This window comes from Sus scrofa, chromosome 2 (assembly GCF_054392235.1).
Source record: "Sus scrofa isolate SSC_HxYL_T2T_F1_AM1 chromosome 2, Sscrofa_HxYL_maternal_Yorkshire_Landrace_v2.0, whole genome shotgun sequence".
Classification (NCBI taxonomy): domain Eukaryota; kingdom Metazoa; phylum Chordata; class Mammalia; order Artiodactyla; family Suidae; genus Sus; species Sus scrofa.
Window position 1 is genome coordinate 67,530,604 of NC_139384.1, and position 23,065 is coordinate 67,553,668.

A 23,065-nucleotide genomic window follows, 5' to 3' on the forward strand; every position below is an offset into this window, starting at 1 on the left:
TCTGCCCAGAACATCGCCATTTAGGTGGCAGGACTGTACTTAAAACTGACTTTAGAGGAGGCAGGGAGGGGACACTGCCCAGAGCCCTGCTGAGAAAGGCGGGCAAGGATGCACCACACCAAAGGAGGAAAAGAAACTAACTTGCACGTCAACAAAAGCCCTTGGAGACTTAGTAATTTCATCTTTCAAAGAGGATCTCACTTGCTTCCCACCTGCTGTCCCTGGTACCATCTTCCCCTCCCCCTGTTGGCTGGGGACAAATCCTCCCCATCTCTGAGGCTCTATATAGAGGTGAAGGGATGCATGGCTAAAAATAGATGTGCTGGTGCTGTGGGGACATCTGCAGCTCTCTATACGTGTCTGTGCCTGTAGTGGGGGAAGAGTGGGGAGGGCTTTGGTACGCCCTCCCCCTAACCCAGCAGCCTCCAGGTTCACTGGATGCCTCACTTGGCCTTAGCTATCCCCCAAAACCCTATGTTCCACAGGCCAGTGGCCCCCACCCCTCAGCCTTCCCATATCTCAGCTCAGATCTGCAACCCTCACCCTCTCAGCAGCTATCCACCTCTGCTAGATGACAGATAGCAACATAAGACTCCTGCCAATGACTTTCACACCCTAACAAGCTCCAAGGAGACGGTACAAACATCCATGGGATGGATTATCCAAGACCTCACCTGGCTCCAAGGGAGCAGGCAAGTCACACCACACCACCCTGGAGACATGAGTATGTCCCAGGACTGTGGGCCATCAGGGGGGCAGCTGCAACCCTCACCTGTGGGATGTTGACGAGCAGACTAGTGTTGGGGACGTTGGCGACACGGATGAGGCCCTGTTGGATGATCCTCTGCCCCTGAATTTGCACACTGGGCACAGATGCCCGGGGAGCCAGAAGGAGTGGCGGCGGCCCTGTGCTGGAATGTTGTCTGATGTTGTGGATTTGCTGTCAGGGTGTGCGGGGGGGAGACAAGACAATGAGAGGGACGATGAGGGAGGGAAGGGAAAGGGCTCCCAATCTGAGAACCAGGAAGGGTCGTTTGAGAGGTGAATGGTCACCTCGGGCTGCCCAAATGCACCCCGGCCCCTTAAGCACTCGCTCTGCTCACCTGGGCCCCCCTGACGAGTGGGGGCATGACGACCTGTGAGCTCGCCTGTGGCCCTAACTTGGAGGATGTCTGCTGTCCACCACGGACCAGGGGTGGTGGGATGACACTGCCAGGCATCCGAGTTGAAGAGGTCTGTTAATGATACCAATCCTCAGATCTCAGATGGCTTTTTAAACAAACAGGTTTGCTATTTATAAAAACACACACTCATTCAAAAAAAAAAAAAAAAAAAAAAAGGTAGCGGTAGAGAAAATAAAAGCTAAAATGCTTATTTATTCTAAACACAAAAGAACCAGGAACAAAGACTCCCGACAAGAGCCATGCAAACCTGGGCTCACTCATAACACGGGGACTCAGGCCTGTTTGAGGGGAGGTGGGCCCCTGGCCTGACCTTTGTCCCATGGCTGGAAATGGGGGCTCTGCTCATCTCATCCTGTACGTCCCAGTATGTGAGCCATGCTGAGATGAGGCCCTGCTGGGCCATACAACTGTCCTCAGGAAGTTGGGCTAAAGGGAGCCCAATCTGCCTAGGATCTTGGTCCTATCCAGTCTCACTAGGGGCAGTCATGGGAGAGGCCATTCCAGAAGCTCTGTGAATTGTTCATGATGTCCATGGGGCCCAATCTGAGTATAGCAATGCGAATATGCTTTACTTGGGGGGCTGCCCACTGGAAGGCCTCACTCCAATCTAATCAGAGGGAACAGGTGGCCTTTTGCAGAAACTGGATCAGAGCTGCTCAGGAGCATAATACAGAGGGAACACTGACCTGAAGAGATGGCTTGCCGGAAGGAATGTTCTGGGTGCCTCGTACAAGCGGGGGAGGGGTGGTCACGGAGCTCCCAGTGGAGCCTGCAGGCTGCAAAAGAGCAGAACAAGTGGGAGATGAGAGGGCCACCAAACCTGCTGCTCCCACATGTAATTCTGACAGAGAAGCACTGCTTTTCTTCCTCTTCCAAAGGGATCAGGCTCTCCAACGTTCTGCTTCCTGCCTGCCAAGTTTGCTGAGGCAGGAACTGACATGTTTGAAATAGGCAAAGGAGAGATTTTCCAGTACCCTTTACCCCCTCCCACTTGAGGGGGGCTGGTGGTGCTTGGCATCACTATGGCTCAGGTGCTGTCCCTGCCGTCCAGGGAACAGGAAGGGCTGATGATAGTGGCTGAGGCAAAGGGCCCTGGGCCTGGAGAGGTTAATCCAAACCTTAGTGAGAAAATGCTAGGTCCAGGTCCTTCTAAAGTCACATATTCTACTAGAGAAAGGATAGTGACAGACTTGGTTCACTTCACCAATTGTTAAGCAACTGACAAGGAAACAAGTAATGAGCAGGCTTTTGTCCATCGGATATTAATAGATGCCAGGCTCCATCCACTTGTTTACTGGGTGGGGGTGGGAGCTCAAACAAATTCCGAGGTCAGACCTGTGAGTGTCTTTCTGTCCTGCTCCCTTAAGGGGATACATGTTCTACACACTGTCAGCTTGTGCTACCCGAGATTACTTCCTGGTTCACCTGACAAAGTGGACAGAACATAAGAAAGGGTAGCTTCATCACAGACCAGGAACCTTCCCACAAGGGGGCACCAAAGAAGCCCAACAAAACAAACGTGACCTTGCCCTACTTGGTGAGGTGCCTTCAGAAGCAGCACAAGGAGTCTGGGGCATCAGGAGAGTTAACAGCAAAAGCCCCAGGACAGAGCCCCTGGGGCCATGCTATGGTGCACCCTGTGACATTCAGTTATTTGTCCACAAAACCACAGCAGCCCCTGTCAGCCAGCAGAGCCATCTACAGAGCCAAGACAGAGCTCTTAACCCAGAAATCTGCCCCCAGCACCTTCAAAGATTGCTCTACATTTCCTTGATGGAGTCTATAGGGAATGAGTTTTACATACTCTGATGAAGAATATTCTATACAAAAATGTACTCTTATATCCTCTACACTAAATCCAAAATGTGAACCTGAGTCTGCAAATTTTCAGTTCAGACCTTGACACTCACGGTCCTGAGGATACCCGAGCCCTCACGACCAGCCTTTCTGGCTCCTGGCGCTGCAGTGGACCAAGGAAATGACCATGGCTCTCCGTCCCTGGTTCTAAGTGATTCTCACTGACCCCTGAGAAGGCAACAGATGTGTACACACCTTTTGCGTGGTGGTTTCCTTTTGTATTTGACTCTGCCGCAACTTTTTCAATAAAACGAGTTTTGCTTCTTCTAGTCTTAACTCTTCTTTCAGTTGCTTAATCATCCTTTCTCGTTCTTCAGGACTGCTCTTCTATATGAGCAAGAGAACAAAGGTTGAGGGGGAGGGCTGGGGGCCGGGGAACATAGGCCCCACTGTTGCCAGCTCCACGGTGGGGTCGTTCCCAGGGTGGGGACAAGGCTCACCATGAGGGCCTCGGTGCTGGTCTCCTTCAAGGCCTCCTTGGTCAGCCCATTCACCCTGGGGCTTGCAGGCTGCTCGTTGTCAGAGAGCACAATTACGTCGGGGGAAGGGGCTCTCCTCTCAGACTTCATTTCACTGTGGAGCAGGGACAGCAAGTTGTTAGAGTGCCCCAACTGTGCCAGACAACATTCCCTAGAGCCCCAGACGCCATGTCTGCCCACCCAGGCTGTCTTCTCTTACTGCACTTATCATGTGGCGGTTCCCACTTGCCAGTCTGTTGCTGAACCCTTCAAAAGCCAGGGCTATTCTTGGTGCCCAATTCTGTGTCCCTAGGACTGAAGACATCTACATGTCCAAAGGTGACACAGTTATTTTAGAAAACACCACAGCTTTCTCTACCATGTGGCTCAGTACTTAATAAAAACACTAGGTCCCAGATCTTGAGCCTGCTACTGGGGCTCCTACCTGCCCATGTTGGAGGCCACCTGATAGTTAGAGTCCAACCCCCACACGAATCAGCCTTTCCTTTACTCAACTCAGTCTCGCCGACAGCCTTCACATCTGGACAGCCCACCTGCCTGCCCCCAGAAGACGAAGGGCTGATCCACATGCTGTCAGCCTACACTCTAGCTCCTGGGCATGGAGTCTCACCACCTCACAAGGTGGCCAAGGCTGCCTGTTGGATAGTCCTTCCTGAGCTACACGTGGCCTCTTCATCCTGCCAGTGACAATGTGATAGCAGCAGTTGCACGTTTTGAAATCAACTAGAACACAGAATACATTTTCTCTCACAGATCTGGGTACTTTCCAATCAACCTGATCTGCTCAGAAACTAGTTCCCAGCCACCACTGCCTATTACCCTCTCTCCCTCTTACCCCAAATCCTACCACCCAAGTCCCCTAGGACATATATTTAGATCTAGTCATGCTAGGCTTCTACTACGGTGTTAGTAACTCCACACATTAGAACCAACAGGTCCTACAGATAGCACTTAGCCCCGAATCAATAGCTCTGTTTGCTGAGGGCACAATGTAAACTTCCTGGCCTCAGCATCTGTGTTGAAGGAATCAAATATATCTATTAACAGGAAAACCAGCCTAGGACTGAATTCATCCGCTAGGTGGCTCTGTGACCCAAAGAATAAACTGAATGAAGTTAACTGGGAGTAATGGCTCTAAGTTGTCCCACTCCTTCCACCTAAGCAGGGGACAGTTATAGACGGAGAACTTGTGTTTTAACATCCCAGGGAACCACCTTTTCTATTCTTGGAGTGAGCCATGTCCTTAGGCAAGGATTGGCACAGAGGACCAGACACTGAGGGTTTGCTGACTCCCCTGCTCCCCCAATATAGCGTTCTCCCCAGCCCTTCCTAAAGCTGCATGGCTGCTGTGCCTCAACACTTTCAGCCCTGATTCAATTTAACCAGTGCAGTTGCTAGATGGTCTTCAACAAGAGACCAGGAGTGAATGAGAAGACTTCCATTTTAAGCTAAAGAATCCCCTCATAGGAGTTATCAGCCAACTTTCTCATGCCCTGGAACTGGTTTTCTTTCTTTCTTTTTTTTTTTTTGCTTTTTAGGGCTGCACTCGAGGCATGTGGGTTTCCAGGCTAGGGGTCTAATCGGAGCTACAGCTGCCAGCCTATGCCACAGCCACAGCCATGCCAGATCTGAGCCGCGTCTGGGACCCACACCACAGCTCACAGCAACATGGCTGGCTTTCTATAAAGTAACTCAGGGTGTTTTACCACGGCCTTATCCAACTAAAAACCAATGCAATTCAGGAACCACCCCTCTTCATGTCCGTGTGTCCCCCTGTTAATTGTCAACTCAGCCCAAGATCAACTTTGGGGGCTCCAATTCCAGGTTCTCTGAACACACTAAGACAGTGAGCAGACACAAGGCTCCAGCACAGGAGCTGCACACAGGCAGAGCAGCAGCCCAGGCAGAACCACATCTAGAGTTACAGACTGCAGGCACTTCTTGAGTAAGAGTGCACTGAGATAATGGTAATAATCCACAGGGACTTATCACGTTTTATCTCACTGAGTTTTATTAGACATCTTCCAAAAGTAAGATGTCTAATAAAACTCAAATTTGCCTGAGGGACGAGGATAGGGTTTGGGACTGAGAGCATGTGGAAGCTGACGCTCCCTGAGATGGCCACTCTGACCACAGCACTCCCAGATCCCATCTTGGACTGAGACTAATCAATAACTCGTCCAAGACATGACATCACCTCCCATCAATGATCACTCAGCATCCCAGCAGCCAGCAGGGAGTGAACTTCCTGTATGCTAATCAGGCCACCAAGAAGTCATGTGACAAAGGCATTTCCCGCTTTGGTCATGTGACCCTTTAACTGTGCCTTCCAACGTGAAAACCATGGCAACAGCCAGTTCTAACCAGTTTGTGACAAGCAGCCTTCATTTTGAGAAGTGAGGTAGGGTTCAGGTGCTGTCAGAAAATGGAGGCGCCCAGCTCGCCCTGGGGCTGCCAGGCTGCAGGCACTTCCTGTGTGGTCCTGGCCCACAGGCGACTGTTGGTGTGTTACAGGGACCTGGTTTACCTCTTCCAAACACAGAAGGGCCACCAGCTCTACTAGTTTCCAACAGGAAAAACTTTCTTAAGCTGAATTTTTACAGCAAAGGTGCTTCAAGTCTCTGAGTACCTTCCCACGGAGTTCTTTTAACTTGGGAAAAGAATACCCATTTGACAAAGGCTCAAAATTATCATAAGCATTCTTTTTTAAAAAAAGTGTTTTAGGAGTTCTCCTGTGGTACAGTGGGTTAAGGATCCAGCACTGTCACTGCTGTGGTGTGGGTTTGAACCCTGGCCCGGGAACTTTTGCATGCTGTGGGTATAGCCAAAAACATAAGAAAAAATAAAATGAAAATCCCTGGAAGCAGGCCAAGCTGTTAGGAAAAAAAATGGTCTCACTCCTTCTCCCCTTGTATGCCGGACACAGCTAAACAAACACAAAAGCTCTGCTATCTGCCAGGAACTTGAAGAGAAGGTAGGAATTAGAAAATTAACTTGAGATAAGATCCCTCCAACCACAGCACCAAACTATCAGCCCATTGCTTACCAATTAGTGGTCATTGCGAGGTTAATATTTAGTGTCCCGCTGGCCCATGCCAGGGGAAGCAGTCTCATCAAGGGAACACAGCTCTGACAGGCCTGGCTATCCTAGGAAGGCACACTTGATCCACATGCGTTCATTTATTTCCTCACTTCTACTTGCTGAAAGCCAACTTAAGAGGCAGGTGCTGTGCCAGATAGTGGGGAGAAGCCCTTGTGTAAAAGCAGTTCCTTAAGGTCCACCAGGAGGGAGAGGCACAAATGGGGGTATGCCCGCAGGCAGGATTGCACCACTACCCACCTCAGCACACAGAGCAGCAGGGCAGTTTTGCTAGAGCACATTATTGCCCTAGATCTGCTTGATCAAAGCCTGCATTTTAGTTAAGGTCCCTGAGATTCCCGCATAAACTAGGGAAATAGCAGAAGACTGTGTGGGCCCAGTAAGGCCTCGGGCCACAAATTGCTCCTCAGGGCTGGCCCAGGGAGACAGTAGGGCCAGCAGCCTACTCCCTGCCAGAATCATCCCACTTCCCCCTCATCTTCTGGGCTGGCTGGATAGGAAGAGACAGGTGGTCGCTAGCTGTTTAGAGGTGAGGTGGAGGGGCTTTACTAAACCCAGTACCAGTCTCAGCTGCTCTCTCAGAAAACACTAGTCTTGGCCCTCCAGACCCCAGCCCCTGAATGAACCCCCTGCTTGTACTCACAGGTAAGTCCTGTCGTGGGCTCCTCCCACCTTCACCATTGGTCCCTCTGAGGAACATCCCTCCACCATGCTCCTGTTTTCCTTGTAAGCCCCAACTCAACCTTCAAGATGCATTTCAAATCTGTGCCCAAAGAAAAGTCCCTGGCTGGCCCAGTCCTCCCACCCCCAGGCCCTGGAAGCATAGTCAACCCTACTCCACGGCACTCATGGGACCCAACCCCTACAGCAGCATGAACGTTAGGGGAACCCTTAGCCCTGCCCCCAAATGTCCATCCTCTGGGCAGGGAGCTCAGGGTGGAATTCTGGGGGCTTCCACTCAAGGGCAACACAAGCCTAAACAGAACCAGCTCACCAGGAACCAGCTCACTCTCACCCTCACCTTCATCCAAGGAAAGTGCCTTTGCCTTCCTACAAGGTGCCATTACGGCGGCCCTATGACAAGTCAGCTCACCCTACCACAGCCTTCCAAGGGTGATGCTGTCATTGCCCATTTGACAAGCAAGTTTCTTCCACCCCAAGCTGGGGCCAGAGGCCATCACAGACACCCATGGTCCCACTTGGAGCCTATTACCACAAGGCTGGAGTCCTGCAGCTTCTGGTGAGGGACAGGGTGTTCCCAGTGTGGCCAACAAGCAAAGGACAAAGAAAGGAAGGGGTCCAGCCCTGGTGGACTCCTGTTTGACCCACCCCCAGAATAGGAGCTAGGCTCCCCATGTCAGCTGGAGGGGCAAGACTCTCCTCCTAGTGCCATTTTGGGTAGGGGAGATGCCATAGGGCTTCCTCCCAGAACAGGCACTGTGTACCAGGCCTGCACATACTGAAAGGTATGGGGGGTGTGTGTGTATGTCGTATTCCCACAAACTTCTCACTTGGTTCTGCCTCTTGCAAGTGAGAAGCCCAAGGCAAGACACTTTCCCTCTGTGTATCTTACAAGGCTGGGGACATTAACTCCAGCCCCACTGCCCCTCAGCATTGCTGGGTGAGGTGAGAGTGTCAAGGAGGCTCAGACACTCTAGGAGGCCATCAGGGTGGTTCAGGCCCCAACTGAAGCAGTAAGAGGCTTCTCACTGTGAATATGAACTTGGCATATAGCAGACAATTGACTGTTGAGGGTAACACTTGAATAACCTGAGTCCCAAGACTCTGACAGATGTTAAGGAAGAGTCCAAATACTCATGGGTGACAAAACACCATACAGAGGACCACCACACTACACCCTTACGAGGCCGTATGTTTGGCCGAGAAGCGCACCATGGAGGCAGCTCATTCCAACTTAGCTGTCCTTCCCCATGCTCACATTCTCATGTTCAATCCCATCCCTGGGACCTGGGCTGCTGTTGCGCCAATCTCTGAGGCCAGGAGTGAGGAATAGAGAGGAAGCAATGATACAACTTCTGAGGCAAGGTCATAGCCTTGAAAGCTAGCTTAATGCTTGGGCCCTCAGAAGAAGTGCTCTGGGGGTGGGCTCTGAATGTGCTGAGACAACCCCAGCATAGGACACCAAGCTAGCTGCACGACAAGAGGGTCACAGAGATAAACATGAAGATGGGCCCAGCCATCACATATGAGGAAGAAAGCCACTGAGGACATCCAGGCCAACTGACATGGGCCTACAAAGATGAGAGCCCAAACTGTACCCAGCTGGGACCAGCCAACCACCAAATCAGACATATGCTACACCAATACAGAATTACTTTAAATCACTCAACTGGGAGTTCCCGTTGTGGTGCAGCAGAAACAAATCCAACTAGTATTCCTGAGGATGCAGGTTCAATCCCTGGCCTCTCTGAGTGGGTTAAGGATCCAGCGTTGCTGTGAGCTGTGGTGTAGGTCACAGATGTGGCTCAGATACCATGTTGCTGTGGCTATGGTATAGGCTGGCAGCTGCAGCTTTGATTCAACCCCTAGCCTGGGAACTTACATATGCCAAGAGTGTGGCCCAAAAATAAAAGAATAAAAATAAATAAACCATTCAACTAATGAGTCCAATAGCCCAGCTCTGCCACCAGGTAGCGAGTCTACACCACTATACTCCACAGCCTCCCTCACACTGTCCCCAACAAGGCTACCCACTATCTATAAAAATATATTTATATTTAGGGCCACACCCACAGCATATGGAAGTTCCCAGGCCAGGAGTCAAACTGGAACTATAGCTGCTGGCCTACACCGCAACTCACAGCAATGCCAGATTCTTAACCCACTGAGCAGGGCCAGGGATCAAACCTGCATTCTCATGGATACTGGCTGGGTTCATTACCGCTGAGCTAGAACAGGAACTCCAAGGCCCCCCTCTCTAAATACTACCATGGGACAACGCAGGAAGAAATAGAGTGGGAAAGAAAAGGTTTACCCAAGTAACCATCCCTGATGAACCCCAAAGCCTCCCAAAAGGACCAGAAGCTGTTCTCTAGACATGGAGGTTGCCCAGGACAGATACAGACTTGGAAGAGATTGGAGCACGGCACAGCAGAAGTACAGAGTTGCTCAATGAATAATGGGAGTGGGAGTTCCTGTTGTGGCTCAGCAGTTAACGAACCTGACTGGATCCATGAGAATGCGGGTTCGATACCTGGCCTCGCTCAGTGGGTTAAGGATCCAGCGCTGCTGTGAGCTGTAACGTAGGTCGCAGACGCAGCTCAGATCCCACGTTGTAGTGGCTCTGGCAAAGGCCAGCAGCTACAGCTCTGATTAGACCCCTAGCCTGGGAACCTCCATATGCTGCAAGTGCGGCCCTTAAAAGACCAAAAAACAAACAAACAAAAAGAATGAAAGAAAAAAAGAAAAAAGAAAGGGAATGAACAGAGGGCTGCACAGGAGAGGAGGGGGCCGTATTCCAGCCTGGGAGCCTCATTGGTGGCTTTAGGCACCATCGGGAGTGGTGTCTAAGTCAAAGTTGGAAAGTAATTCCACACACTTAATCCAATGAGCACCCCCATTCTAGAAATACTTCTAGAAAAGTACTAAAAAGAGAAAAAATATCCCAATTCCTGGGTTAGTCCTACTATCTGGCAACATGTTGCTGGCAGACCTTTGCATACTGGGTTACTCGAAAGACATGCCACAGGAATCTTTCACAGTGCTGCTCATTGGGACCCCACAACAATCCATCCTCCTTTCCCAAGGGGCCTTGTCCACACTCAATGTGATTAGAAAGAGAATTCTGTTGTATGCAGACAGAGGCTGTGCCCTCAAAGCCAAAGACTTGCCTGCCCTGGGAGGTTGGTGGGTCCTGACTGCTACCTGGTTCCTGCCTTGTCCCTGGAGCCCACCTGCTTCCCGCCTGCCCACTGTAGCCCCTCTGAGAGTCTCTTGGCTCCCTTGGGCCCCTCTGCAATTTTGATTCCCTTCTTGGCATTCATTACCACTTCTCCCAGCCCTGTAACTTGACACCCTTTTGGCTGGGATGTCAAGACAAAAGCCCAGAGCCTGCTTTGTGGGGGCCAGGAAGTCAGAATACATTTTGCTTCTAGGCCACAGAGGCCACAGAGGTGAGCAGCTGGGATGGGATGTTTGAAACCCAGCCATAACTCTTCCCGGAAACTCCAGGTCCAGATATTGCTCTGGAAATCTGTTATGGCCCACCCTGCCACAGCTACAGCTGAACATCTCAGAAGAAAAGGAGGGAGCACGTGTGACCAGGGTCTAGCCTCCAGAGCCCATACCCCCCCTCCAGAGTCCCCAGCACAGAGATGAGCAGTCCAAGGGCACAGGCGGCTGCAATGGAAGAGCACTGTGCCATCAGCAAGGCCAAGAGGTATTCAGCCTGTCCTGCTGGGGCTCCTTCTAGGAACACAGGAGCCCAGAGAAGTCACACAGCTGGGCCAGGAAGACTTAGAGGACCTCACCGGGACCTGAAACAGGACAGGGGCTAGCCTCAGGGATGTGCACAGTTAACTGCAGAAACAATACAAGGATGGGCAGAAGAGAGAGCTCCCTGCGCCAGCAGCTGGCAGTGGCTGCATAGAAAGACCTCAATATCAGATGGCAATGGAGCAACCTGCAAGGCCAGCACCCACCCAAGGACGTCACTGCAGCACAACTCTGCCAGCAGGCAAAATGTTCTAGCCAGGACACCACCAGGAATGCTAACTCTCATTTACCATGCTCTCTGCTCAGAAATTTCGGAAGGGGTACTTGTTAGAAATGACAATAAGAGAAATGAAACAATGATCTACATCAGATTTGGAAAAATCGCCCAGAATGTTTGCTGATCCTTTACCATAGCCATCCCTACACCAAGCACCAAGATGCATGCTTCCATATGACCCTCTCAACTGCTCAACTGCCACCCATATCTAAAGATAAGGAAAAAATCTAAAGAGAGTGACTTCTGAGGTCACACACTCATGGCCTGCAGATAATCTGTGCCACAACAGCCCAAGCTCCTACGGACCCTTGGCAGGCCTGCCCAATTCTGGCATGCCAAAGGCTGCCGTGTGCACCTGTACTGCACTGGGATGTGGCCCCCTGTCCTGGTCAGACTAGCTGGGCACCCACGGCCTGCAGGGGGCTCAAAAGCATCTTAGAAAAGGAAGTACAGGCCAGGAGAGGATATGTCCCACATAACTGTCAATTCTAAGGCCTCTAACTTGGGTTATCAAATACCATTTCTGGACTAGGTTGGAGGAGAAAATATTTTTATCTATACTTGAAGGATCCTGGACAGCCAGCAGTATTTGCATAGAGTCCCTGAGGTGATGAGAAAAGTCACTTGTGTGCAGATAATATCACACACGAGAAACAAACACTGCTTTCCAGCTTGCAATAACCACAGCTCTTGTGATAAATCGAAAATGCTCCATTTGCCTGGAGTTTTCTTGCCCTCCCTTAAATACCTGTGTTCCAAACTGCTGGATCCTCCCCCATCACCCCCTGACAAATCCTAGGGGATGTCCTCCCAAGATGGTTCGGGTGTCCCTCACCCCCCACCAGACCTGCTCCAGCTGCTCTGAGCAAAGCAGCTATGAGACTCCACCCACATTAGCCATGAGGAGCAGGGTGGGGGGCTGGGCACTCCTCTATGGCTGCAGGGTCCTGGCCCAGTTTCCAAACCTCAAAAAGCACACTAAGGGCAGCCCTCATCACCTTTTCTGCCATAATTTTAGCTCTGAATGATTCATCTGGCCACCTGCCCTGTAGTCTGAGGTCTCAGGGGACAAGGTCCCAGGGCTGAGGGCTTCTCTTCCTCCCACTGTCTGACTCCAGCAGGCCATTAACCATTGTCCTGCCTGAGATGTGAGCTCAGAGCCCTGAGCCCTGCTGAGAATCTCTGCCTGTGCTTACACTGGATAGCCCATTTAGAACTCGTCTGTGCTCCTCCCAGCACGGTCCTCAGGACCCCTTCAGGGGCTCTGGGCTCTGCCGGGTTGTTGTAACATTGAGATGATATTTGCCTTTTTCTCCAAGTTGGGACAGCTGCACCAAACTGTGCCAAGATTCAGTGTCATCATGGAGTAGACAATGCTCTGGATGAAGTACAAGCTATTGATTTTATTAAAATACAGCACTTGAGTACATGTCTTTTTAATTTTCTGTGACAAGATAAAGCACTCTTGCTGTGTGTACTGAAGCAGAACACTCATCAAAAACAAAACAAAACAAAACAAAAAACACATGTTTGAGCGTTCACAATGTTTGAAGGATGGATGGACAGACATGCTGTTATTCAGACTTTCCCCAAAATGGTTAAAGCATAGCCTGTTCACTTCAAGGAAAACAATTGATAATATGTGTCACCAATGATAATGTCTAAAATTTCAACAAACAAAATGTAGAATTTTGGAAAACTTGTGAGCCCAATAGCTTCCCAACAGATCAAATAATTAATCTGATTTTGTGATATTGAAAAATGAAATGTATATTTGAAAGATCTCTGTAACTCAGTAAACTAATATTCTAATGTCCAATGGCATTACAAACTCAAATATAAGTAAAAGATCATTCAGGGGGAGAAAAGACAAATCTAAAAGAATTCCAAATAATTTGCACAGATGCTCCACCATCAAAGAGGTGGAACATGACTCCCCATCCCTTAGGTGTGGGTTGTAAATAGTGACTTCCTATTTTCTAGAGCATGCAAAGAGAGGAAGAAAATAACTTTACAGTGGAGACACCTGATAGACACCACCTCAGCCAGGTGATCAAGGTCAACATCACAATGCTAAGTCATAATGACAACATATGCCCTGGACACATGTATAATGAGAAGGCACTTCCCCTCTGAGGTCCTCCTCCCCAAAGCCCAGTCCAACCACAAGAAAAACACCAGACAAATTCCTACTGAGGGCCATCCTACAAAACCTGACTCAAAACTGTCAAGGTCATCAAAACCAAGAAAGTCTGAGAAGCTATCTCAGCTTAGAGGAGCCTAAAGAGACATCACAACAAAATGTCACGTGAGATTCTGGAACAGAAAAGATAAAAATCAGGAAATCTGAAAAGACAGTATAGATTTTGGTTAACAGTAACTACTTGTGGGAGTTCCCGTTGTGGCTCAGTGGTTAAAGAATCTGATTAGGAACCATAAGGTTGTGGGTTCGATCCCTGGCCTTGTTTAGTGGGTTAAGGATCCGGCGTTGCCATGAGCTGTGGTGTAGGTCACAGACGTGGCTCGGATCCTGAGTGTCTGTGGCTGTGGTGTAGGCTGGCAGCTACAGCTCCGATTCGACCCCTCGCCTGGGAACCTCCATATGCTGCGGGAGTGGCCCAAGAAATGGCAAAAAGACAAAACAAAACAAAACAAAACAAAACAAAACCCCAGTAACTACCTGTGACATATGTTCCACAGTAATCTGTTAACAGTGAGGGAGACTGGGGTAGGGGGTACAAGAATGATCTTTACAACTTCTCTGTAAGTCTAAAACAATCCTAAAATTTAAAGTGTTTTTTGTTTGTTTGTTTGTTTGTTTGTTTTTTTAAACTGTTCTGTTCAGAGTAGAAGAGACTGGAGTTCCCGTTGTGGCACAGTGGTTAACGAATCCGACTAGGAACCATGAGGTTGCGGGTTCGATCCCTGCTCTTGCTCAGCGGGTTAAGGATCCGGCGTTGCCATGAGCTGTGGTGTAGGTCGCAGATGCGGCTCGGATCCCAAGTTGCTGTGGCTCTGGCGTAGGCTGGTGCCTACAGCTCTGATTCGACCCCTTGCCTGGGAACCTCCATATGCCACGGAGCGGCTCAAGAAATGGCAAAAAGAGAAAAACAAAACAAAACAACAGAGTACAAGAGACTGATGGATGTTAATATAACCAAGTACAAAAACTTGACTGGGTTTCAGAGGCTACAGCACAACTAACCATTAGGAACGGCCACTTTGTGTTTTGGTGCTGCATTAAAGGAACAAACACACAATTATCTAAAAAGACTAACCAAACACTCCTCCCTGCTCCAACTGCTTCTCTGTGTGAGGCTAGATTTTCTTCACATGCTTCAATCCTAATGACATAAGAGACTGAATGCAGAAGCAGATTTTATTTATTTATTTAGTCTTTTTTTTTTTTGCCATTTCTAGGGCCACTCCCTCGGCATATGGAGGTTCCCAGGCTAGGGGTCGAATCGGAGCTGCAGCCACCGGCCTACGCCACAGCCACAGCAATGAAGGATCCAAGCCACGTCTGCAACCTACACCACAGCTCACGGCAACGCCAGATCCTTAACCCATTGAGCAGGCCTAGGGATCAAACCTGAAACCTCATGGTTCCTAGTCGGATTCATTAACCACTGAGCCATAACGGGAACTCCCAGAAGGAGATTTTAGAATCCACCTATTTACTAAAGAGATTTACAAAATAGTTATTTTTTAAACAACAACAAAAAATGTTCATTACACTAACATGTGATGATGGGCTTATTATTGTCATTTTAAACTAATAAGTATTTTCAAATTTTCTAACAAAGTAAATTTTAAGATATTTTCCACATGACCAAATGTTCTCTGGGGGCCAAGAAATGGAAAACGGGCCATGTCAGTGCTTTCAGCAAAGGGTTTCCCATCCCCATGGCAGAGGCCAGTAAGAGCAAAGGCTCCCAAGTGGAGTCCTTCTGGCATGTCACAACCCAAGTGGCTTTTGCTTGCTTCCAAAGTTGTGTTTTGAAAAGCAAGACATACTAAAAATTTAATAGGACTCACCTCATATGTGCATCTTTATTTCCCCTATAAAAATCTATTCAATTACAAGCCAACAAAATTTGGTAACCTTGTTCTTGTGGCCTTGAAAGCAGCAACTGTACAGGCCCCAGTTACCCAATTCACAAAGAACCTGGCACTGCCCAGGGCAGCCTGGACACGCTGCATCCACAGAGCAGGAGGCCTGGTACAGACTTCCCATGGAGGTCAGGCCCCAAAGCCAGCACACCATCCTGCATCTTATGCCTCACTCCCCCAATACCGCCATTCTTCAGGCAAAGGCATCTCCTCCAGCATGTCTACCTCTACTCTCACACGCAAGCATCCAGCAAGCTTCTGAGCCTCACCCAGGTCCAAAGAATCAACTCTCCCTGCTCCAGAGGGTGGTCCATGGCCTGCCCTTCCCAAGCCATCAACCCAGCCCTGTTCCCACCACCACCATAGGCCTCCTTAGGCTCTGACTCCAAGCAAACCAAGGGTTCCAGGGACGTGGACCCCTCAGCAGCTGTATTTCTGGTCTGTGAGCTTCCCGGAACTTGCCACTAGGGCTGTTCTTTCCCACAGAGCCCAAGGATACTGTAAGTCCTCTTTTTTATTTCTGCTTTTCAGGGCCACACCCACGGCATATGGAGGTTTCCAGGCTAGGGGTCTAATCGGAGCTACAGCTGCCGGCCTATGCCAGAGCCACAGCAATGCAGGACCTGAGCTATGTCTGTGACCTACACCACACACAAGAGATCGAACCCGAAACCTCATGGTTCCTAGTCAGATCCGTTTCTGCTGCACCACGACAGGAACTCCACTATAAGTCCTCTTGAAGGAAGAAAATGCTTCGTGCCTAGATTGGTTGTTTTCTTAGAACACCGTTGTGTTAAAGCTACTTCTGAAAGCTGTAGAGGCCCTGCCTTAAGGAACCCTGCATGTCACCAGTCCCAGATCTCAGTCACTATGTCAACTAGGTCTCAGTTCCCCAAGACCCAAAAGATTTTTAATGTGATTACATCACAACTATTTTTAAGGTTTAAGCTCTAAAAATAAGCACTCTTATGTCTTGGGACACTTACGGCTGGGAAGGGGACATGCAGTAACGTCTGGTATGTCTCCCATCTCTCCACCCATTAGATGGTCCCCACCTCCTTCACACCCCACTCCCAGAGGCAGGCCTATCCACGGAGCTGGACTGGCCACAGGGGACTCAGCTCTTGCTCTCACTCTCTCTCCAAGGCTCCTTTCCACCACTGCTGTGATAAAACTTATTAGACCACGCCTGGAGCTTCTGAGGCTTGAGAATGACCACCCTCACTTCAGAGTAGATGGTGGGCTCCAAGGGTAGGGTGAAGTGTCCCAGGCTGCACAGGAGTGTGAGGGAAATGGAACTGTCCGACAACCACATTCTTTTTTTTTACCACTTGCTGCTCCTACCCACTGCCCCCTTCAGGCTCACAATTTACAATTCAAGTGTTCATCTTCTTGAGAAAAAAAAAAAAAAAAAGAAATCTCTTGCAATCAAGTCAACCCTCCTTTTCCTTCCAGGGCACTTTCTACTAACTAAGAAAATACTCCTTTCCTAATGTAACTCCTACTTGCCCCACCTGGGGCCACACACACATGCCCTTGGAAGGTGCCAGGTAGTCACTCCTGTCTCTACCCATTCTAAACAGAGCTCCTTTCAACCCACTTCTTCACTAGGTTAGGTGGCCATGAGGGACAGAATGGGATCCCCTGGGGCGGCACACTCCCATCCCCACCCCCAGTGTTGGTTACGGTTCTGGTACACCTGCTGTCATCATGTCAGAGAAACTGGCTACAAGATAAAAAGCAATGCATATAAAAGCATTTCAGCCTTTGCAGCCAAGGACTGGTCAGACACTCCCTCACATACCCCACAGGAAGAATGTTTAAACAATCCACTAAAGTAGTGAGGGAACCAGTTGACAAGATGAAGAGCCTGTCAGTACATGACAAAGCACTAGCAGGAATATATGTCATGAAAGGGTATCAGAAACTACAATTGTAGAACTATACCAAATAATTTCAAAATAAGGAAATAATCTACTTAATCTGCCAAAAGAAGAGTTCCTAACTGCTCAACAAACAAGCACTTTCAGGTACTTACCTGATGACTATACACAGTAGCGTTCCGGTTCCTGTCAGGGCAGCCACGCAGTAATATCCCCAGAAGGTGGGCACTATCCAGTGAGAAACCATTCCCTCCATAGCCAGAGGAGGGCGCCGTAAAGGCAAGGGGGAAGTAGAAAATCTACGGAGCTCCTTACCTGTCACCAAGCTGCCTCACCCTATGCCCTATGTGAGCTAGGTCACCCTCTCGAGTTAGAAAGAGGGTACCCAGAGTATGTCACTCTGACATCCCCAAAAAATAGAATTATTTTCAGAAGTACAGGTGCACTTCTCAAATTTCAATTATTACAAACCTGGTATAAAATATGGCCCAGAATAAAGATAGGTGGACAGAGAAAGAACTGGGAATGAGGAGCCCTGAAGGAAGGAGAGAGGCAGAGAACCAAGAGGAGACAGAGAGAGGCCACAAAGGTTTGGAGAGGCAGAGGAGTACAGAAAGAGGAACTAATTTCTGAAGGAACATACCTCTCAGTCCCCCACCCCGAGCTGAAATGCAGGCGGGCTATGGATTCCTAGTTGGAGCTGATGGACTTGCTCCCTGAGGCTGCTCTTCTGGAAATCACCCAGCAGCAGACAGAGAATTAGCAAGGGAAAGGCCAGCCCACAACAGGTGCTGGGGAGGGGCTGGGCTCCAGAAAGCCTCCCACAGAGTGCCAGAGCCCCCCATTGAGGGGAGTGATGGTCACACTAAAGGAACAGGCTACAAGCCTTCTGAAGCTCTCACACAAGATAAGACTGGTGAGAAGACTGTACATAGGAGAACTGGAGTGAGGGCCACAACCACGACTACTCTGGCTGTGGGAAAACCTGAGCCCTTTCCAGAGCCATCATGCCCATAGCTGTGTCACATTCCCCCAAATCACTCAAGGATGCACATTCCAGCAGACAGCTGGCCGGCGGGTCAGGCACAGCTGCAGTGAAGCTTGGCTGGGTGAAAAGGGTAGGAGGAGGCTCAAGTCTGCACGCAGCCCTGGAAGACCCTCCACCCAACCCCACCCAGAAAGCTGAAGCAGCAACCACTGCTGGCCTCACCCTCTGTCGTGGAAGAAGGGTGACAGTCAAGCCAACAGCCCAGGACCTCGACTCAGTCCTTTATGGAGACTGGTTAAAACTAAAGACTGACAACACCACATGAGAATGAAGCAGCTAGACCACCACATCTAACATTTTGGGGGGAAGATGTGACAATTCCTTTAAAACAACTCAACATACATCTACCCTGTGACCCTGGCAATTTGACTGCTAAGTATTTAGCAAGAAAAATAATGATCGATGACCATGTGAAGACTTTTATAGGAATGATCACACCAGCCCCAAACTGGAGACCACCTGGTATCTGTGGACAGGTGAAAGGATGACCACCCATATCCACACAGGATTGGCTCAGAAAAATCCTGACACACACAACAGGGAGAATTCCAAATCACGAATGAGAAGCTAGAACCCACTAGGCAAATACTGCATGATTCCATTTCTAGGAAGTTTGAGAAGAGGCAAGATTGGAGAGAGTGGGAGAATACACCCAGTCAGGGAGGGCAGAAAATGTATGGATGGCTCCAGGGAACCTTCTGGGGATAAGATTCTGTATCCTAATAAGGCTCTGATCTACATAGGTGGATACATGTGTGAAAGAAAATCGCAGCAGAAGCTCCCATGGCAGCCAATGGCAGTACCTCCAGGCAGGGCAATGCAACCCCAGTGTTTACTTATCCTTCCTCTCCCAAGAGGCTGCTTATAAAGTGTGCATCCAAATAAGGACTCTCTCTACCTATAACCTATGGAGTCATCTTGGAAAAGTTAAGTGATACATAACCATTTCCCATGGGCTCCATTTCTCTACAAAACAGAAAAGGCCATCCACAAAACCCCACATTATAGGCAACAAGCAGAAGCACGACTGTATTACTTTCAGATTCATTTTCACTTTGGAAGAGGACTCAAGCATTACATGGATGTGGATGAAGTGGCTCCCATACCACACTCACCACTGTGGGTGGCTAAGCCCTGTCTTAATAGCAGATGATCTACCATTGAGATTCTTGACCCTCCAATACCAAAGTCCCAAAAGAAAGATGGGGCAGTGTGATTCTGTCATCGAGAATATCAACTTCAATAAAGGTGCCCTGCACTGTAGGCCTGGTGAACAAAGGGAGCTTTTGATGTATCTTATACAATGTTAAAGCTTGCAAGAAGGAAGAAAGCCAAAATAACTAAAGCCAAGATCAGCTCTAATGATTCAGATGCTACTGTCAGCTCCCAAGAGGCACCAGACCTCAGGGGGGATAAGAATACACATCAGAGTTCCTCCCACCCACATGGTGGGTGTGACAGACCTTTGGTCCAAGTAAAGCCCTGTCCCACAGGAAAAGAGAGGCATGATGAAAAACGGGGAAGGGAAAGAAGGTGACACATAGCTGCCTGAAGGCTGCACACCCCAAAGGAAGCCAGGGGAGGAAGTCACCAGGACACCGGCCCCACACATCCATCAAGGCCCACGTAGTAGGAGCTGAGAAGAAGAAATGGGACTTCAAGTCTGCCCCTGCTCTGCCTGTGAGACTCCAGACGCCCCAGCCCTGTTTCCTTCCAGGTAAAATAGGAAATAGAAACGGTTTACTTAAGGCACCCAATGACTTCCACTCCTGATGAGCCACACCCCTAAAGTCAAGTCTCCCCAACACCCCTGCATGTTCTTTCATACTACAGTATCCCACAAAACCACTAAGTCAGATCCTGTCCTATCATTTCTGCCCCCAGGAACCAGAATGGTACCTGTCACAGACAATCCAGGGGGAGTTGGCATCTCAGCAAAAGGCACACACAAACACGTTTTCAGTGAAGAGTGGTATGGTGGGGGGAGGGGCGGGCCAGTCACGGGACTACTACCCCACAAAGGTCCAGGGCAACCAAGGGGCCCCGTCCTCACCTCCTCACCTTTCAGGTGCAGAAGCTTGAGAAGAGAATCGTTTTACTAAGTTAAATGTTCCTCTACCCAAGGCCCAGGAGGTATTCTCCCCTGTGTGTGTCTCAAGTTATTTCTGAAGATCAACAATTTGTGACAGAGAGTTTCGTCTGTAAGGAGTAGAATCTACTTACCTCAGAAACCAAGCAGAGAACCCAAACAGTTTCCTGTCAGCCCCAGCTCCAGCCTCCTCCAACAGAATTGGGGTGGGGCGAGGGCAACATGTGTTCATGATCTTTGGGGATGGTCTCACAAGGCCAAGAGGCTCAACTTCCACCTCTGTGGGTTTCTGTTTTTCCATGAGCACACTTATGGATGACAGAACGGAAACCAAAGTATTTTAACCTCATTTATTTTTTTCTAACATCCATTTTTTTTTTTTTTTTGGTCTTTTCTAGGGGCACTCCCGCAGCATATGGAGGTTCTCAGGCTAAGGGTCTAATTGGAGCTGTAGCCGCCGGCCTTCAACAGAGCCACAGCAATGCGGGATCCAAGCCGTGTCTGCGACCTACACCACAGCTCACAGCAACACCAGATCCTTAACCCACTGAGCAAGGCCAGGGATCAAACCTACAACCTCATGGTTCTTAGTCGGATTCGTTAACCACCGAGCCACAACAGGAACTCCTCTAACACACATATTGAGGTATAATTTACATACCACAAAATTCATCCATTCTAAGAGTATAACTCAACAACTTTTAGTAAATTTAGAGTTGTACAACTATCCCCCACAATCCAATTTTATTTTATTTTTCTCTTTAGGGCCGCACCTGCAACACACGGAAGTTCCCGGGCTAAGGGATGAAATGGAGTTGCTTCTGTGACTTATGCTGCAGCTTGGGACAAGGCAGGATTCTTAACCCACTGAGAAAGGCCAGGGATCGAACCTGCATCATCATGGATACAATGTTGGGTTCTCAACCAGCTGAACCACAATGGGAATGCCACACTTCAATTTTTTTTTTTTTTAAGGGCCACACCCACAGCATGTATAAGTTTCCAGGCTAGGGGTCAAACTGAAGCTACCGCTGCCAGCCTACACCACAGCAAGGGCAGATCCAGGCCACATCTCCCACCTACACCATAGCTCATGGCAACACCAGATCCTTAACCCACTGAACAGAGCCAGGGATTGAACCCGAGTCCTTATGGATACTAGTATGGTTCATTACTGCTGAGCCACAACAGGAACTTCCACAATCCAATTTTATTTTTGTTTTTTGTCTTTTTAGGGCTGCACCCGCAGCATATGGAGGTTTCCAGGCTAGGGGTCAAATGGGAGCTACAGCTGCCAGCCTATACCATAGCCACAGCAACGCAGGATCTGAACCACGTCTGTGACCTACGCCACAGCTCAACGGCAATGCCGGGTCCTTAACCCACTGAGCGAGGCCAGGGATTGAACCCACAACCTCATGGCTCCTAGTCGGATTCATTTCCACTGCGCAACGACGGGAACTCCCACAATCCAATTTTAGAACACTTCCATCACACCACCAAAAGTTCCCCTGTGCCTGTGAGTTGGTCATCACTGCTCTCAACAACCCCCACCCCAGACAACCATTTGATTGCTGTCTGTCTTTCTGAGTTTCTTTTTGGGACACTCTATAGATGAAATTATACAAATATGTTGTCTCTGGGTCTAGGGTCTCCCCCTTGGCATGGTGAGTCTGAGGTTCATCCATGCACATTGTCAGTAATTCTTTCATTGCTGAAGAATAATTCACTGCATGGATAGAGCACATTTTGTTTATCTGTGGCTATGTGGATTGTTTCCACCTTTTGCCTATTATGAATCACACTGCTCTAGACACCCATGTACCTATGTGTGAACACACTTTCATTTCTCTTGGGTACAATCCTTGAATAGATTGCTGGGTCACGTTATAATTTCATGTCTTTCTTTTTTGGGGGGCCTCTATCTGTGGCATATGGAAGTTCCCACGCTAGGGGGTGAATTGGAGCTGCAGCCACAGCTTACACCACAGCCACGACACCACTGGATCCTTAACCCACTGAGTGAGGCCAGGGATCGAACCCACGTCCTCATGAATACTAGTTGGGTTCTTAACCTGCTGAGCCACAACAGGAACTCTTCATGTCCAGCTTTCTAAGAAACTGTCAAATTGTTCATGCCATTTTATGTTCCTACCAGCAATTTATCAAGGTTCCAGTCTCTCCACATCCTTGCCAAAAACTTGTTCGTCTTTTTTATTACAGTCACCCTTTTTTATGACCTAGTGTATGGTCTACTCTGGAGAATGTTCCATGTGCACATGAGATGTATTCTGCAGTGTTCTACAGAATCCTATTAGCCAAAGTGGTCAACAATGCTCTTCAAGTCTTTGAGAATACTGCTGATTTTCTGTTTAGTTGCTCTATCAGTTTACTGAGAGAGGAGTATTAAAATCTCTATAATGTATGATTGTCTACTTCTATTAGCAGTCCTATCAGTTCATACCTCAGGCATTTTGGGGTATGTTTTCAGGTACATGCACATTTGTGACTGCTATATTTTTTCGGCTGTACCATTAAAAAATGTCCTTCATTGGCTTTAAGAGTATTTTTGGGGCGTTC

At 48.9% G+C, this 23,065-nt stretch overlaps 1 protein-coding gene across 26 annotated transcripts in view; it reads right to left on the bottom strand.

Annotated features, from left to right (window-relative positions):
* Positions 1 to 23,065, bottom strand: part of GATAD2A (GATA zinc finger domain containing 2A) — a 101,626-nt gene that overhangs the window by 11,994 nt on the left and 66,567 nt on the right. For 22 of the 26 annotated variants that reach the window (XM_085012216.1, XM_021083426.2, XM_021083427.2 and 19 more), the window contains 5 exons: positions 3,482 to 3,614; positions 3,237 to 3,368; positions 1,871 to 1,960; positions 1,104 to 1,235; positions 773 to 940 (listed from right to left, as the gene is read on the bottom strand). In XM_085012216.1, the coding sequence (XP_084868342.1) occupies positions 773 to 940; positions 1,104 to 1,235; positions 1,871 to 1,960; positions 3,237 to 3,368; positions 3,482 to 3,614 (655 nt within the window). Of the gene's footprint in view, positions 1 to 772; positions 941 to 1,103; positions 1,236 to 1,870; positions 1,961 to 3,236; positions 3,369 to 3,481; positions 3,615 to 17,503; positions 18,081 to 23,065 lie in introns of those variants that run through there. The other 4 variants (XM_085012220.1, XM_085012219.1, XM_085012218.1 and 1 more) reach the window with 2 other exon arrangements.